The sequence below is a fragment of the Ochotona princeps genome, chromosome X (assembly GCF_030435755.1).
Source record: "Ochotona princeps isolate mOchPri1 chromosome X, mOchPri1.hap1, whole genome shotgun sequence".
In the NCBI taxonomy this organism is placed as follows: Eukaryota; Metazoa; Chordata; class Mammalia; order Lagomorpha; family Ochotonidae; genus Ochotona; species Ochotona princeps.
In genome coordinates, this window is record NC_080865.1 from 9,178,131 (window position 1) to 9,192,319 (window position 14,189).

The window sequence follows — 14,189 nt, forward strand, 5'->3', positions numbered from 1 at the left end:
GCCGGGATTAGAACTGGTGCCCATATGGGATCCCAGGGCGTTCAAGGCAAGGACTTAAGCCACTAGGCCATCCCGCAGGGCCGGGGGTGCGCCGGTTCTAATCCCCGCAGCCCGGCTTCCCATCCAGCTCCCTGCTTGTGGCCTGGGAAAGCAGTTGAGGACTGCCCAGAGCCTTGGGAACCTGCACCTGGTGTGGGAGAACTGGAAGAACTCCGAATTGGCTCAGCTCCAGATGTTGTGGCCATCAGATCTGTCTCCTCTCTGTATATATCCTCCTTTCCAATAAAAATAAATCCTTACACTTGAAAGGCAGATTTGCAGGGAAAATTTCAGTTGGCTCGCTTCCTGGTGGTCATGAGGGGAGCTTCTTTCTGGTCTCCCATATGGGTACAGGGTGCCAGGGACTTCAGCCCTCTGCTGCTTTTGCAGGTTATCGCGGAATTAGCCAGCAGTAAAGCAAATGCTTAGCCTTAGCCCAGTGCACCCACCACCACTTTGGACCCAAAATCCTTACACTCCCCCGCTCCCATTACTGGCAGGGATATAGTAGTTTAATGTTTCAGCTGCCACCTGCCATTACCAGGATCCCATGTAGGAGTCCTGGATACTCCACTTGGGGGTCCAGTTACTTGCCCACACCAGGGAGAGCAGTGCTTAGACCATGTTGTGTACATGGAAGACACAGATGGAGATCCTGGCTCAGCCCAGCCCAACTTATTTGGACTGGTTATGGGGCGAACCAGGAAAATGTCCTCTCGGCAAGACTGCCTACAAAGCATTTACACAGGCTCTCCCCAGTGCCTTGGGCCTCCCCAAGCTTCATCTTGGACCAGGAGCTGGATACAGCTCATCCTATGAGATAAAGTCCTCACCACCCCGGATCACTCCTTTGAGGGCACCCACACCAATACTCCAGGGCACACAGTAATTCAACACAACGGAAAGATCTGTGGAAACTCAAGCCCACCCTGGAGCTCAGCTATCCCAACATTTCAGGTCTCTGGACAGCCCCCAAATTCAACTCAGCTCTGAATTGAACAAAGAAAAAAACACTCATTTTTCAAGGTTCCAACTTTTATTCAACTCCATGAGACTATTCTAAGCACACAAGACACAACAGAATACTTTCTTCCAGCACTTCAGTAAAAATGACAATTACCAACATTTTGAAGTTCTTTAAAACCTGGATAATGATCTGGAGTAAAAAAAGTCTATCACGTTGATACAGATTTCTTCCAAGTACATTTGGAAATTGCTTCCCGTGGTAAACAACGTGCACACATTAAAAAAAAAAAACTTTAGATACAAATGGAAGAAAAGGTCTGACCAAATAGGTTTTTCCTTTTTTGTCCAGAAGAAAATAATCCTGAGAGTCCAAACAATGAAAGGAGTAATACTGAAGCCCTGCAAATATCCTAAAATTTACCTCTAAATATGCAAGGAAAAAAAAAAAGAAACCACTCAATTTGTAATAAACATACATGGAGCTTTCTAAAAAGGTCTTTCACAAGCTACCCTGGGAAGCTCAATTCAAAAAAAACAAAAGCTGATGTTAAGAACAGGTGTTTCAGTGCAGCTCCAAAAAACTGTTATAAATACAGCTGTTTAGAAGGATGGTCTTGGGTCAGAAGTGTTAGTCCTTGTGTATCTGAGAACAGCAAGAAAGGGGACAATCACCCCTGGAAGGATCTGGCCGCCATCTTGCTCACCTTCCACAGGTGAGGATGCCTTCAACACCCCCTCCCCCTCCAGCACCAAAGAAAGCAGGTGAAAGCACCCCACCCCCGCCTGCAAACTAACCCTGACATGCAAACTCAGAGAGGGGACAAAAGGGCAAAGGATGGGGGTTGGTGGGTTGGGGTATGTGGGGAAACACAAGTGCTGAGCAGCTGGATAGGTAATAAGTTGCAAGGAGTACAACAGGAAGTTTGCTCACTGTCAACATCCGGGTCTCACCTCTGTGACGTGCAGAGCACCGTCTTAGTTGTCGTAATTGTCCCTGTAGTTTCCTCCTGGGTAGCGGTCGTAACCCCCCTGGCTTCTGGGAAAAACCATGCTAGCTTTTTATATGGATACTTCATAAACAGCTCTTTATAGTCATAGTACAATACAGCCAACCTAAATGCAGAACTTGGTCTTGGCACAATCCCATAATTAATTGCATCACAAAACCGTAGCGCACACAGCTAAACACCCAGGTGTGACAAGAAGCACTAGCCCTCGCATTACCCACCTGCCAAAGTCCCGGGGCCGTGTGTATCCATAGCCATATCCTCCAGGGCGAGCATCATACCTACCAGAGCCATAGCCCTGGTCTCCACCACCTGTAGCAGGTAAGAAATGTCTAACCAGTTACCCAAAGGCCACCAATAGATGGATCCCCACACCAACTCCAAAGTCAAACGGATTCCAACACTTACCTCTGGGGTAGCTGCGACCACGCCCCTGGGCCCCAAAAGCGCCCCCTCCTCTGGTCCCCCGGGCAGACTTGCCTGCGTGGTCCACACGGATCTGGCGACCATCCAGGGACTAGGTGTGGCAAGGAGACAGAAGGAGGATGGGTGGCAGTCAACTAAGGCAGTGGTGAGATGGGACTGGGCGGGGGTTTGGGGTGGGTTGGGAGGGTGGGGGTGGGGTGGCACAGGTGGGCTTAAGAGCCCAGAAGTTGTTGCCAGGCACCAGGTTCTGGGTGCCGCATTCCAGAACAAGCTCCTCTGACCAGAGCGGCTTCAAGCAGGAGCTACAGCATCCCACACAAACGACCTGGATCCACCATGATTCCCCTGCTACTACTTACATCTTGACTGAACACAGGCTGAGTTCTCCTCCCCACTCCTCTAAGCTGCCCTACTATTAGGGCTAGACAGACACCTCTCTTGGTTTAAGGCTTCCGAGTCCATCCCAGAAGACTCACGAGGTCCTCTCCGGGCCAGGCCCACAGGTCTGCAGACTCTACTATCTAAGCCCAGAGCAGGTCAACCATCCACAGGTGGCTTCTCGGCCTCATGCAGGACCAGTCGTCGCCTCCCAGGCAGCCCGGCTCTGTCTGCCGCTGCCCTCCACCCCCTAGAACAGAAGGCAGTCACGCTCCTGTGAGTGGGAACTGCGGGGCTTGGTGGCCACGCTGCCCCAAGCAGAGACACAGAGGGGAAAAGAAAAAACAAAAACAAAAAAAGCAAAAAAACAGAACGGAGGAAAATGGCACACGGGGACGGGGCCCCCTCTACAGGCAGAAGACCTCACCTCGCCATTCATGGCTCTCATGGCATCTGAAGCATGCTCCGGGTTAGTGAAGGTGATGAAGCCAAAACCCCGGGAACGCTGAGTCTCCCGGTCCTTGACAACGACCACTGTGGAGGGCAAGAGGTGGGGGCAGCCATGACAACAAGCAATGGCTTGCAAAGGGGGCCATGGGGAACCCACAGAATCCGAAAGAGACTCCAAACTTTACAACAAAGGCAAGAGGAGTGTCGGGAAGCCTGAATCCCTCTTCCCCTTTCCTACGGGTGTTCCCTGACACACAAAGGCCGGACCGACTCCTCACCCTCAGAAATCGGTCCGAAGCTGCTGAAGTGGTCTTCCAGTGCCTGCTCATCGGTGTTGAAGTTAAGTCCTCCAACGAACAGCTTCCCTTCTTCGGACATGGCGGCGAGTTCAAGTCCTGCAGGTAGAAAATGAAGGAAAAAAAAGCTACGCAGGTGCGAACAGAGCCACACACGGAAAACACACAGAGGAAAATGATGGCTTCACAGGCGCAAAAGGACATCTACTGGGTGGGTGAGTCCTCGCTGTTTTAAAGTCACAACTGCGCAAGTTCAGTCTCCTCCCCGTCTCCGGCTACCACGTCCGTCATTTTGCGCAGCTGCGCAGACTCAGAACCTCTTCACGTTTCTCCCGCGCCCGGACAAGATGGCGGCAGTCACGTGGGAGATGGAGGGGCTAACCGGGTCCCGGAGGTAGCGTAGTCCCTGCAGCCACTGACACCGGCAGCCCCTCTCCGCGCTCAGATACAACTCCCGAGGCTCCCAACAAGCGAGCTATATTTCACCACTAAGCCACCCGTTGCGATAAAAAAAAAAAAAGCCTCAGCCTACGTGTCAGAGACCGTCACTTTCCCCGACCCGCGTTCCTTCCCGCTGGTTGCCGCAGCACAAGTAAACCGTTGCACAGCAGTTGGACTTTGCTTACCTGGAAATGTAAAAAAAGGCGAAACAGCCGGGGAAGTGGCAACCGCTCGAGTGCAGAGGAAACAGGGAAGCTGAAGCGCGGGAAGACGCTTGATAAAGCCTACGTAGAGCGGACGTATGGGAACGCCTCTACAGCGAGCCCCGGCGTCCGTGTTCATTGGCTATGGCCACAGGAAGGGCGGAGAGGAAGGAAGGGCGTAGCTAAGGGAACAATCCACTCTCCCCGTTGGAGAGAGTCGACCTAACCTTGATGCGTTTGCTGCCGCCTAACGGCAGCCTCCTGCCTGCGAGCAAAATGCCTCTGCCTTTCACGCGGGACCCATAACGCTGCACATCTCTTATAGCGTAATTACTGTGCTGTGAGGTCAGCCGACACCGTCATCTAGTGCGTTCACCTCGTACCCCTTAAGGGACTGCTGTTGTTTCAACCGCACCTTTGCGCACTTTCTGCTTCTGACCCTTAGGCTTTCTCCTGTGTGGCCAACATTTAGCCTACAGCCTGGGACCCTTTACACCCCGTCATTGCTTGTTATCTGTGACTTCAGCTCTCATCCTCTAGTTGCGCCCTGAAACCACCCTCCACATTAAACCGCCTAAGATGTTTTCTACAAAACAAGATGCTCCGATCTTTTTAAGTTTATCTTTATTTATCTGAAATGCAGAGTTGAGATTTTTCATCCCCAGATGGCTGCAACAACGGGGGCTGAAGCCAGGAGTCAAGAGGTTCATCTAGGTCTCCCATGGTGGCAGGGGCCCTTGGACCATTTTCCACTGCTTTCCCACGCACGTTTGCAGGGAGCTTGATTTGAAATGGAGCAGCCGGGACTCACCTTGCTGCAACATGGCGGCAGCCCTCCACGTTGTTCCGTCTGGCCTGTACCTTCTCTAGCAACAGTAAGATTTACATTTTCGCATGGAGTAAGGGAGTTTCTCTTGAGGAAAATTTCATTGCACCCGGCGCGGTGGCCTAGCAGCTAAAGTCCTCATTTTGAGAGCCGGAATCCCAGCAGTCCCGCTTCCCATCCAGCTCCCTGCTTGTGGCCTGGGAAAGCAGTCGAGGACGGCCCAAGGCCTTGGGAACCTGCTCCAGTGTGGCAGACCCTGGAGAGCTCCTGGCTGCTGGCTTGGGATTGGCTCAGCTCCAGCCGTTGTGGTCACTTGGGGAGTGAACCATCAGATGAAAGATCTTCCTCTCTGTCTCTCCTCCTCTCTGTATATCCGATGGCTTTCCAATAAAAATAAAATAAATATTTAAAAAGATCCAGACTATATTAGCCTCAATAAATGAGTTGGACAGTTTTTGTTAATTTTTTGTATTTTCTGGAACAATTTGTATAAGATGGATAGAATTATAACATGAAAAAAAAAAAAATCAGTCTGAGCCTGAAGCTTTGTTCTTTTCAACAGTCAGAGAGAAAATCCAGGAGAAACAGGAGACAAAGTCCCATCTGCTGGCTTATGCCACAAATGCCTGCTGTACTCCAGCTGGGTAGCTGGGAACTCCATTGAGGTCGCCCTCGTGGGTGGCAGGGCCCTAAGCATTTGGACCATTCCTGCTGTCTCCCAGGGTCTCCATGAGCAGGAAGCTGGAGTGAGGAGCCAGAGCAGGGAATAAAACCCAGACATGCTGGTGTGGGGAAACAGGCACCCTAAACTAATGGCTTAACTGCTAGGACAAATACTCACCCACGGGCCTGAAGCTTGTTGTTGCTAGATGGTGCATGTTTGACCATCATTTTTGTCTTAAAAATTAGTTATATTGATGTTTTGCATTTGTTTCTGCATCAATTTAAATGCAGTCTATCTTTTCTAGAAAGTTGAGTCTACAGCCATACCACCCTGAACGCCCCCGATCTCGGAAGCAAAGCAGGGTCAGGCCTGGTTAGTACTTGGATGGGAGAAAGTTGAGCTTTTTCATCTACTTTTGTGTCTGCAATTTCCCTATTCATCTATTTTTAAATTTATTTTGGTTCTGTAGTTTGCATCCTTTTCAATGAGTCTTAGCAAAGGTCTGTTTTTAATATTTTCCATGAACCAGCTTTTACAAAATATTTTGTTTCTTTGAAATGTGGAGTGACGGGCCCGGTGGCGTGGCCTAGCGGCTAAAGTCCTCGCCTTGAACGCGCTGGGATCCCATATGGGCACTAGTTCTAATCCTGGCAGCTCCACTTCCCATCCAGCTCCCTGCTTGTGGCCTGGGAAAGCAGTCAAGGACGGCCCAAAGCCTCGGGACCCTGCACCCACATGGGAGACCCGGAAGAGGTTCCTGGTTCCTGGCTTCGGATCAGCACAGAACCGACCGTTGTGATCACTCCGGGAGTGATTCATCGGACGGAAGATCTTCCTCTCTGTCTCTCCTACTCTCTGTATATCTGACTTTGTAATAACAATAAATAAATCTTTTTAAAAAATGTGGAGTGACACAGGGAAAGATATAGACAGAAACCTTCCACCTGCTGCTTCATGCCGCAATTGCTCACAACAGCCAGTGCTGGGCCAGGGCAAAGCACAGAGCTGGGAACTCAGATCTGAGTCACCTATGTGGATAGCAGGGCCCCAAGCACTCAAGCTCTCTTTTACTGCCTTCCAAGGTGCATTCATAGGGAGCTGGATTGTAAGTGGGAATTAGCATTCTGATATGGGATGCTGGCCTTGGAAGCAGTGGCTTAACCACTGGCTACAACACTAGCCCCTCCAGGAACCAGCTGCTTTATTACCTTTTTGTTCTCTATAACATTTCCTTCCACACTTACACTATTTCCTCCATGACTCAACCTTCTCAGTTTTTTTTTCCTTCTGTTCTTTTTCCACTTTAAAAACAAGTTTTAATTTTAGAAAATGTATTTATTTTGGAAGGTAGGGAGGCAGAGACAGGGAGATCTCTCATGTGCTGCATTGTTCTCCAAATGTCCACAGCAGCTAAGGTTGGGCCAGACTCAAGTCAGGAGTCTGGAATTCAGTCTATATGGGTGGCAGAGACTTAAGTATTTGAGCCAGCAACTGCTGCAGCCCAGGGCATGCTTTGGCAAAAAAGCTGGAATCATTAGTGGAGCCGGGACTCGATCCTACACACTCCAGTGTGGGCTGAGGGTATGTGGGTATTCCAGGCAGCATTTTTTAAGCGACTTAAAAAAAAAAAAAACAGATTTGTTTATTTATTTGAAAGGTACAGAGACAGAGAAGGAGAGGGCTTCCATTTGCTGGTTTACTCCCCCAAATGCGTGTAAAGAACTATAGGTGGGCTGGTTCAAAGCCAAGATCCAGGAGTTTCTTCCAGCTCTCCCACATGGGTGCAGGGACCCAAGGACTTGATCCATTGTTTACCGCTTTCCCAGGCACATTAACAGGGAGCTGGTTGGGAAGTGGAACAGCAAAGGCTTGAACTGGTGCCCATAAGGGATGCTGGTTCCACAGGTGATGGCTTTCCCTACTATACCACAACACTGGTAACCAGATAGCATCTTAGCCATGATGTCCTCTTTTTTCGCTGCTTTTAAATTGATACATAGAGCCTGGCACGATAGCCTAGCAGCTGAAGTCCTCACCTTGCACGCTCCGAGATCCCATATGGGCACCTATTCTAATCCCAGCAGCCCCACTTCCCACCCAGCTCACTGCCTGAAGCCGGGGAAAGCAATCAAGGACGGCCCAAAGCCTTGGGACCCTGCACCTGTGTGGGAGTCCTGGAAGAGGTTCCTAGCTCCTGGTTCCGGTTTGGCTCAGCTCCAACCGTTGCGTCCACTTGGGGAGTGAGTCAACAGATGGAAGAACTTCCTGTATCTTGTCCTCTCTGTATATCTGACTTTCCAATAAAAATAAAATGAATTTAAAAAAATAAATTAATTGATACATAAAAATTGTACATAATTTTGGGTGCCCATGATTTCCTTTTTTTTTTTTTTTTTTTGAGGGTTGAGGGTGCTGCCATCTACTGGTTCATTTTCTGAATCCTCATGATGCCTAAGCCTTGACCAAGGCCAAAATCAGGAGCCAGGGACTGCCACATAAGTGGCAGAAGCCCAATCACTTCAGCCATTTCTGCTGCCTCCCAGGGTCTGCATTATTAGGAACATGGAGTCAGACACTGAGGTTCAGGTGCTCCAACCTGGGGCATGGCTTTTTAGCTGTTAGGCTAAGTATTCACCCATGATGTGATTTTTTTTTAACGTAAAAGGTTTTATTGGGGGCGGGGGACACAGGATCTAGTCAAATAAGCCAAACCCCAAGTCGTCGGGACTCTAATGACTTTTCTTTCTTCTCCTCCTTCTCCTCCACTGCTGCAGAGGCCAACCTGATGGCCGGGGCAGTCAAGCCTGGCAGCAGACAAGGCCACAGCCCCGCCTGCAGGCACACAGGCCAGCTTGCCAATGCCCTGGGCGGTCACGTCTCTGATGTTCTTGCCGTTGAGCTCGCAGCTAACCTTGTTGAGCTGCTCATCGTCTGCCTCAATGCCCACGCTGTTCAGCACCTTCCTGATGTCCTTGGCACTGGGTGAGGCATTGCCCCCTGCCCCCAGGACGACCAGCCGGCAGGAGGCGACGGAGCGCATGGCAACATCGGCCTCCTCTCGCTTGCGTCCTCGGTGGCGTCTGCGGCAGAGATGCGATGTTTTGAGGTACGTTTACATTGTGTAATTTCTAACCAGGGCAAGCATATCTATCTCCTCCAATACTTAACATTGCCTTATGTTGAAAACATTCGGATGTCTCTCCCTGTCTCCTTTCAAGAGGCCGTCCATCTCGCAACCCTCCTGTGGGAGGCGCTTCCCCCTTTCCTCTTCCCACGTTCACCTGGTCACTTCATGAATAAAACATCTCTCCAACTGAAAAAAAAAACTCAAAATAATTTCTAGCTAAAGACATGCTTATAGGAACATTACCTATGGTTTTCTTTTGTGATAGATGTATTTAGAATTGAACATTTTCTTCTAACAGTTAATATTACTGTGTCCCATGAATTTGACATGTAGCGTTTTTATTATTTTTTGCATCTCCTATCTTTTTTAATGATTGAGTTTTATTTATTTGAAAGTCAGAGTTGCACACAGAGAGATCACCTGCTGATTCATGCCCCAAATGCCTGTGACAGCTGGGGCTGGGACTGAGCCAGGCCAAAGCCAGGAGTCAGGAACTTTATCCAGGTTTCTCTCCCGTTGGGTGGCAGGGACCCAAGCACTTGGACCATCTTTTACTACCTTTCCAGGCAAATTAGCAGGAAACTGGACTGTAAGTGGAATACCCAGAACTCAAACCAGTGCTCCAATATGTTGGTGTCTCAATCTGTTGTGGCAAGACACCAGTCCCATATTGTTATTTAGCTTCAACTACTTCTTTTTTTTTTTTAAGATTTGTTTATTTTTATTGCAAAGTCAGATGTACAGAGAGGAGGAGAGAGAGAGGAAGGTCTTCCATCTGTTGATTTACTCCCCAAGCAGCCGTAATGGCTGGAACTGCACCGATCTCAAGCCAGGAGCCAGAGCCTCTTCTGGGTCACCCAGGTGGATGCAGGGTCCCAAGGATTTAGGCCATCCTTGACTGCTTTCCCAGGCCACAAGCAGGGAGCTGGATGGGAAGCAAGGCTGCCAGGATTAGAACAGGCACCCATATGGGATCCCGACATATTCAAGGCAAGGACTTTAGCTGCTAGGCCACTGTGCCAGGCCTGTAGCTTCAACTATTTCTAAAGCTCATCTATTATTTCTTATTTCCTTGAAAATGTTATTTATAATGTTAGTTTCAAAAACTGGTGGCAGGGAGAGGGCAGTGGGTGCTGTGGTGTTGTGGGTTAAGCCACTGCTTGGGATGCCTACATCTTATATTAGAGTGCTTATTTTGATACCAGACTACTCTATGCTCTTAATGAGTCTTCTTCCTTGGAGGCAGCAGATAATGGCCCAAGTGTTTGGTTACTGCCACCCATGTTGGGATTCCCAGCTCCTGGCTTCAAACTAGAACAGGAGTGAAGCAGCAGATAGAAGATCTCTCTCACACTCACTTGCTCTCTCCTCTTTTAGTAAAATCTGCCTTTTACACTAATAAGAACAGATGCTACACTTGATATTAGCTAAAGGGCTGAGAAGCGATAATATCTGCCTTTAAAATAAAACTAAATAAATCATTTTTATTATAATATAGGGGCCTTTTAAAGTACTTTGCTATTAATTGCTATTTTTGTTACATTTGGTCAGAGATTATGCTTAAAATCAATGACTTTTTAAAGATTTTGTTTATTTTTTATTGCAAAGTCAGGTATACAGAGAAGAGGAGAGAGAGAAAGGAAGATCTTCCATCCAATGATTCACTACCGAAGTGACCGCAACAGCTGGTGCTGCGCTGATCTGAAGCCAGGAGCCAGGAACCTCCTCCAGGTCTCCCACGTGGGTACAGGGTCCCAATGCATTGGGCCATCCTCGACTGCTTTCCCAGGCCACAAGCAGGGAGCTGGATGGGAAGTGGGGCTGCTGGGATTAGAACCAGTGCCTGTATGGGATCCCGGCGGAGTGTTCAAGGTGAGCCACCACGCCAGGCCCAGAAGGTCTTTTTTTTTTGTATCTTGTTCCTATTTGCTTGAAAGCAGGGACTTCATCTGGGTCCCCCACAAAGAGGGCAGGGGTCCCAGTATGGGACTCATTTCCTTTGTCTTCCCAGGTGCATTAGCTAGAAGCTTGATTAGAAACAGAGTAATTGGGGCTCAAATTGGGGTTGCAATAATGGGATGCAGGTGTCCCCTAAGCAGGGAGTTAATCCACTGTGCTACAATACCCCTTGTTCCTGTTTCATATTCTAATATATCTTATTTATTATACAGATTTAAAATTATACATGGTGGGACTTCTTCAACTAGTCTGTGTTACCTGTTGTGATAGCCAGTCTCCACTAGAGTGCCCAGTGACCCCTGCCTCCCCTGTGTATCCTTTCCTATCTACTAGGATTGTTCCAAGTGCCCAAAACATACAGCAGAAATGATGGTACGTCATTTCCGAGATGAGGATGCGGACCATGTAGCTGCCATGTTGGTCTCAGTATCTAGCCTCACTTGTGAGCAGCCCTATGGAAGGTAGTGGGCATTTCATGTTGTAAGCATGGAATCCATGAGCCACATCCAGGATCCAGAGTCAAAATCCCTTGGGTGACCTGCTCCCAGATTCCTGACCTTCAGAACTAGTGAGCTGAGACTTGGTTGTTCCAACACGCTAAGTCTTGGGGTAACTTGTGTTTTAAAGTGTGTTGGGGATGGACCCAGTGTTATGGCTCAATGGTTAACTCCTCACCTTCCATGCACTGGGATCCCATATGAGCACTGGTTTGTGTCCTGGCTGCTCTACTTTCCATACAGCTCCCTACTTGTGGCCTGGGAAAGCAGTAGAGGACCGCCCAAAGCCTTGGGACCCTGAACCCACGTGGGTGACCTGGAAGAAGCTTTGACTCTGGATCAGCTCAGCTTTGGCTGTTGTGGCCACTTGGGAGTGAACCAGCAGGCAGATCATTCTCTCTGTCTCTCCTTCTCTCTGTAGATCTGCCTTTCTGATAAAATCTATTAAAAAAAAGTATTGGGGCTGGCACTATGATGTAGTAGGTTAAGCCACTGCCTGCAATGTCAGTAGCCCATATGGCTGCTGGTTCAAGTTTGGTTGTACAGCTTCCAATCCAGCTTCCTGCTAATGTACCTGGAAAAGCAGCAGAGGATGGCCCAAGTACTTGGACACTTGCACCAATATGGGAGACCCAGATGGACTTCTCCTTCATAGCCTGGCCCAGCCCTGGCTGTTGCAGCCATTTGGGCAGTGAACTAGGGGATACAAAATCTCATTTCTCCATTCTCTTTCAAGTAAAAAAGTCTTTTAAAAATTTTATTTTTTTTCAGTTGAAAGTCATATATGTGTGTATGTATTTATAGATAGATAGATAGAGACTCTGTTATCCTCTTGTTCACTCATCAAATGCCTGCAATGGCCTGGGCTGGGCCAGGCTGAAGCCAGGAGCCTGGAACTCAGTCTGGGTCTCCCATGTGGGTGGCAGGGGTTCAAGTTCCGTTCTTTTGTTAATATTTGTTTTTATTTAAAAGGCATATTTATAGAGAAGGAGCGATAGAAAAGGGGACTCAAGTTCTTGAGCCATCAACTGATGCCTTCCAGGGTGTGCATCAGCTTGCGGGATTCTGCTTCCTCCCCCAAGCATGAACTTATGGTCCAAGTTCCCTGTGAGCCTGAGGACTGGACTTGGCTTGGGCAGCCAAAAAGCTGGGATAACAAGCAGAGGTAGACTCAAACCCAGGCCTTGTGTGTGATATGGGCTGCAGGTAGCTCAATTTGTGTTTTTAACTGCTATGCTGAACACCAGTCCCGCAGGTAATTTGTTGCACAGCAAGAGATAACTACCATACCATTTCCTTATTGCGATGAACTGTTGTCATATCTAAGTTGTCAACTTGTGCAATCTGATGAAGGGCTGGAGGACCCGCTCTTATCTGCTCTGGGGTAAAGGGCAGTGTGTGGAGATAAACCAGAATGCTGGACAGTCCCAGTTCCTGGCAATGTGCAAACCTCATTCCTGCCTGCTCACACCCGAGACCCCCTGGTTGCGGTTCATTTGCCAACCCTCAGAAGGAGGTCACTGTTTGAGGAGACAGTCTTTCCCAGTGTGCTGCACCACTTCTGGTATTTGCAGGTGTGGGGCGGAGGTGATTGCCTCTGGCTGCCCTGGACTAGCCAGCTCCCCAGATACCTGTACTCATGCACTGCTAGATTTCTGCCAGGAGGGAGCACCCGAGAACCTCCCCAAGGCAACACAGGAGAGCAAAGAGCCAGAACTTAACATTTGGTCTCCATCCCACTCCACCCCCATTTGCTGCCTCTAGCCATGTGCCCTGAAAATGCACCTAGTTGACAGTCCTACCTTTGTGCACACATGGGCTTCTCCGAGCTACACTGCAGGTTCTGGAATCCATGTGTCCCTCTAATTTCTTTTGGCTGGCTTCAGGCACGGAAACCAGCAGCTCATGCCATCTGTTGATTTGGGCAGAAGCCAGAGCCTCCAGTGCCCTAGAGGAACACATTTTTCTGCCCTTCAGGGCACCTAGTGTCTGATTCACACAAAGGGCTTCTTGCTTTCGTCCTTGGAGGCCCCCAAGTTGCCATGCACAGAAATGACTAGTCTGGTCTTTCAAATGGCTGAGCTCATTAATCATAGCCTGGAGCCCAAGGGCACCAGGTGGTTATGAAGAAAGGGAAATTTCTGATCCTCAGGGGGCCAAACATCCCCTATCATGAGTGGCCCTCAGGGGACTCTGAGCTCCCTATATCCAGCAAACACTGTGGGGGTGCACAGTGGTCTCCTCCTGTTCAAGCCACAGAGCTCTCATCTGAGGAATGGTCTCCTCCCTCTTCAGCATTGTGGCAATGGGAACCTTTTGAAGGTCACCCTCCCTTTATATGACATGCTTAGGGGTGGGGGAAAATAAAGAGCATGGGCTGCCCCGATGCCCCTTCTACTTTGAATGCAGCAACTTCTGGCCAGGACCTGGCACAGTGAAAGGCTATGAACTGAGGACCCCACTAGACCCGTGAGAAAGCCCCATCTTCCGAGGTCAGTGGGAAAAAAGGACCATTTTTGATCATGAGTCTCGCAATGAGCAGGTGGCTTCTTCTAGTGCCAGAATACTTGATAAGAATACTTGATTTGTATGGGAATGGAGAAGGCAAATAAATGCTTATATAAGGAGTCGAGGCTGCAGTGGTCACAGCAGGGGCTGTGAGTTGGCAGCCTGGTTAAGGGCCCTACATCACATGGCAAGGTTACAGTCCCTCAGCTTGCTTCCCAAGCAGATGCCAAGGTAGGAGCCTTGGATTCCTGTCCCAGGGCTGCTAGGATTCATGCCTAAGACTGGCAGAGAAGGGTCACGTGCAAAACTGATCATGTGAAATGCCAGGGGCAGCTCACCTGCTGTTCCTCTTAGCAGCTCATTACTTTACAGTCTTTGTAATACAACCTTGCCCCTTTTTGG

General features: G+C 49.1%; 1 protein-coding gene across 2 annotated transcripts; it reads right to left on the bottom strand.

Moving 5' to 3' along the window:
* Positions 1–1,056: 1,056 nt before the first annotated feature.
* RBM3 (RNA binding motif protein 3) lies at positions 1,057–4,360 on the bottom strand. Of its 2 annotated transcripts, none has more exons than XM_058658797.1 (7): positions 4,189–4,360; positions 3,545–3,661; positions 3,244–3,350; positions 2,421–2,529; positions 2,234–2,324; positions 1,957–2,038; positions 1,057–1,648 (listed from the first exon to the last, which is right to left on the bottom strand). In XM_058658797.1, exons 1-6 carry the CDS (start codon positions 4,343–4,345, stop codon positions 1,981–1,983), a joined length of 639 nt encoding a protein of 212 aa, XP_058514780.1. In that variant the 5' UTR covers positions 4,346–4,360; the 3' UTR covers positions 1,057–1,648; positions 1,957–1,980. The 2 variants fall into 2 exon arrangements, with proteins under 2 accessions (XP_058514780.1, XP_012783216.2); XM_012927762.2 differs by having other exon boundaries at positions 1,957–2,041.
* Positions 4,361–14,189: the final 9,829 nt, after the last annotated feature.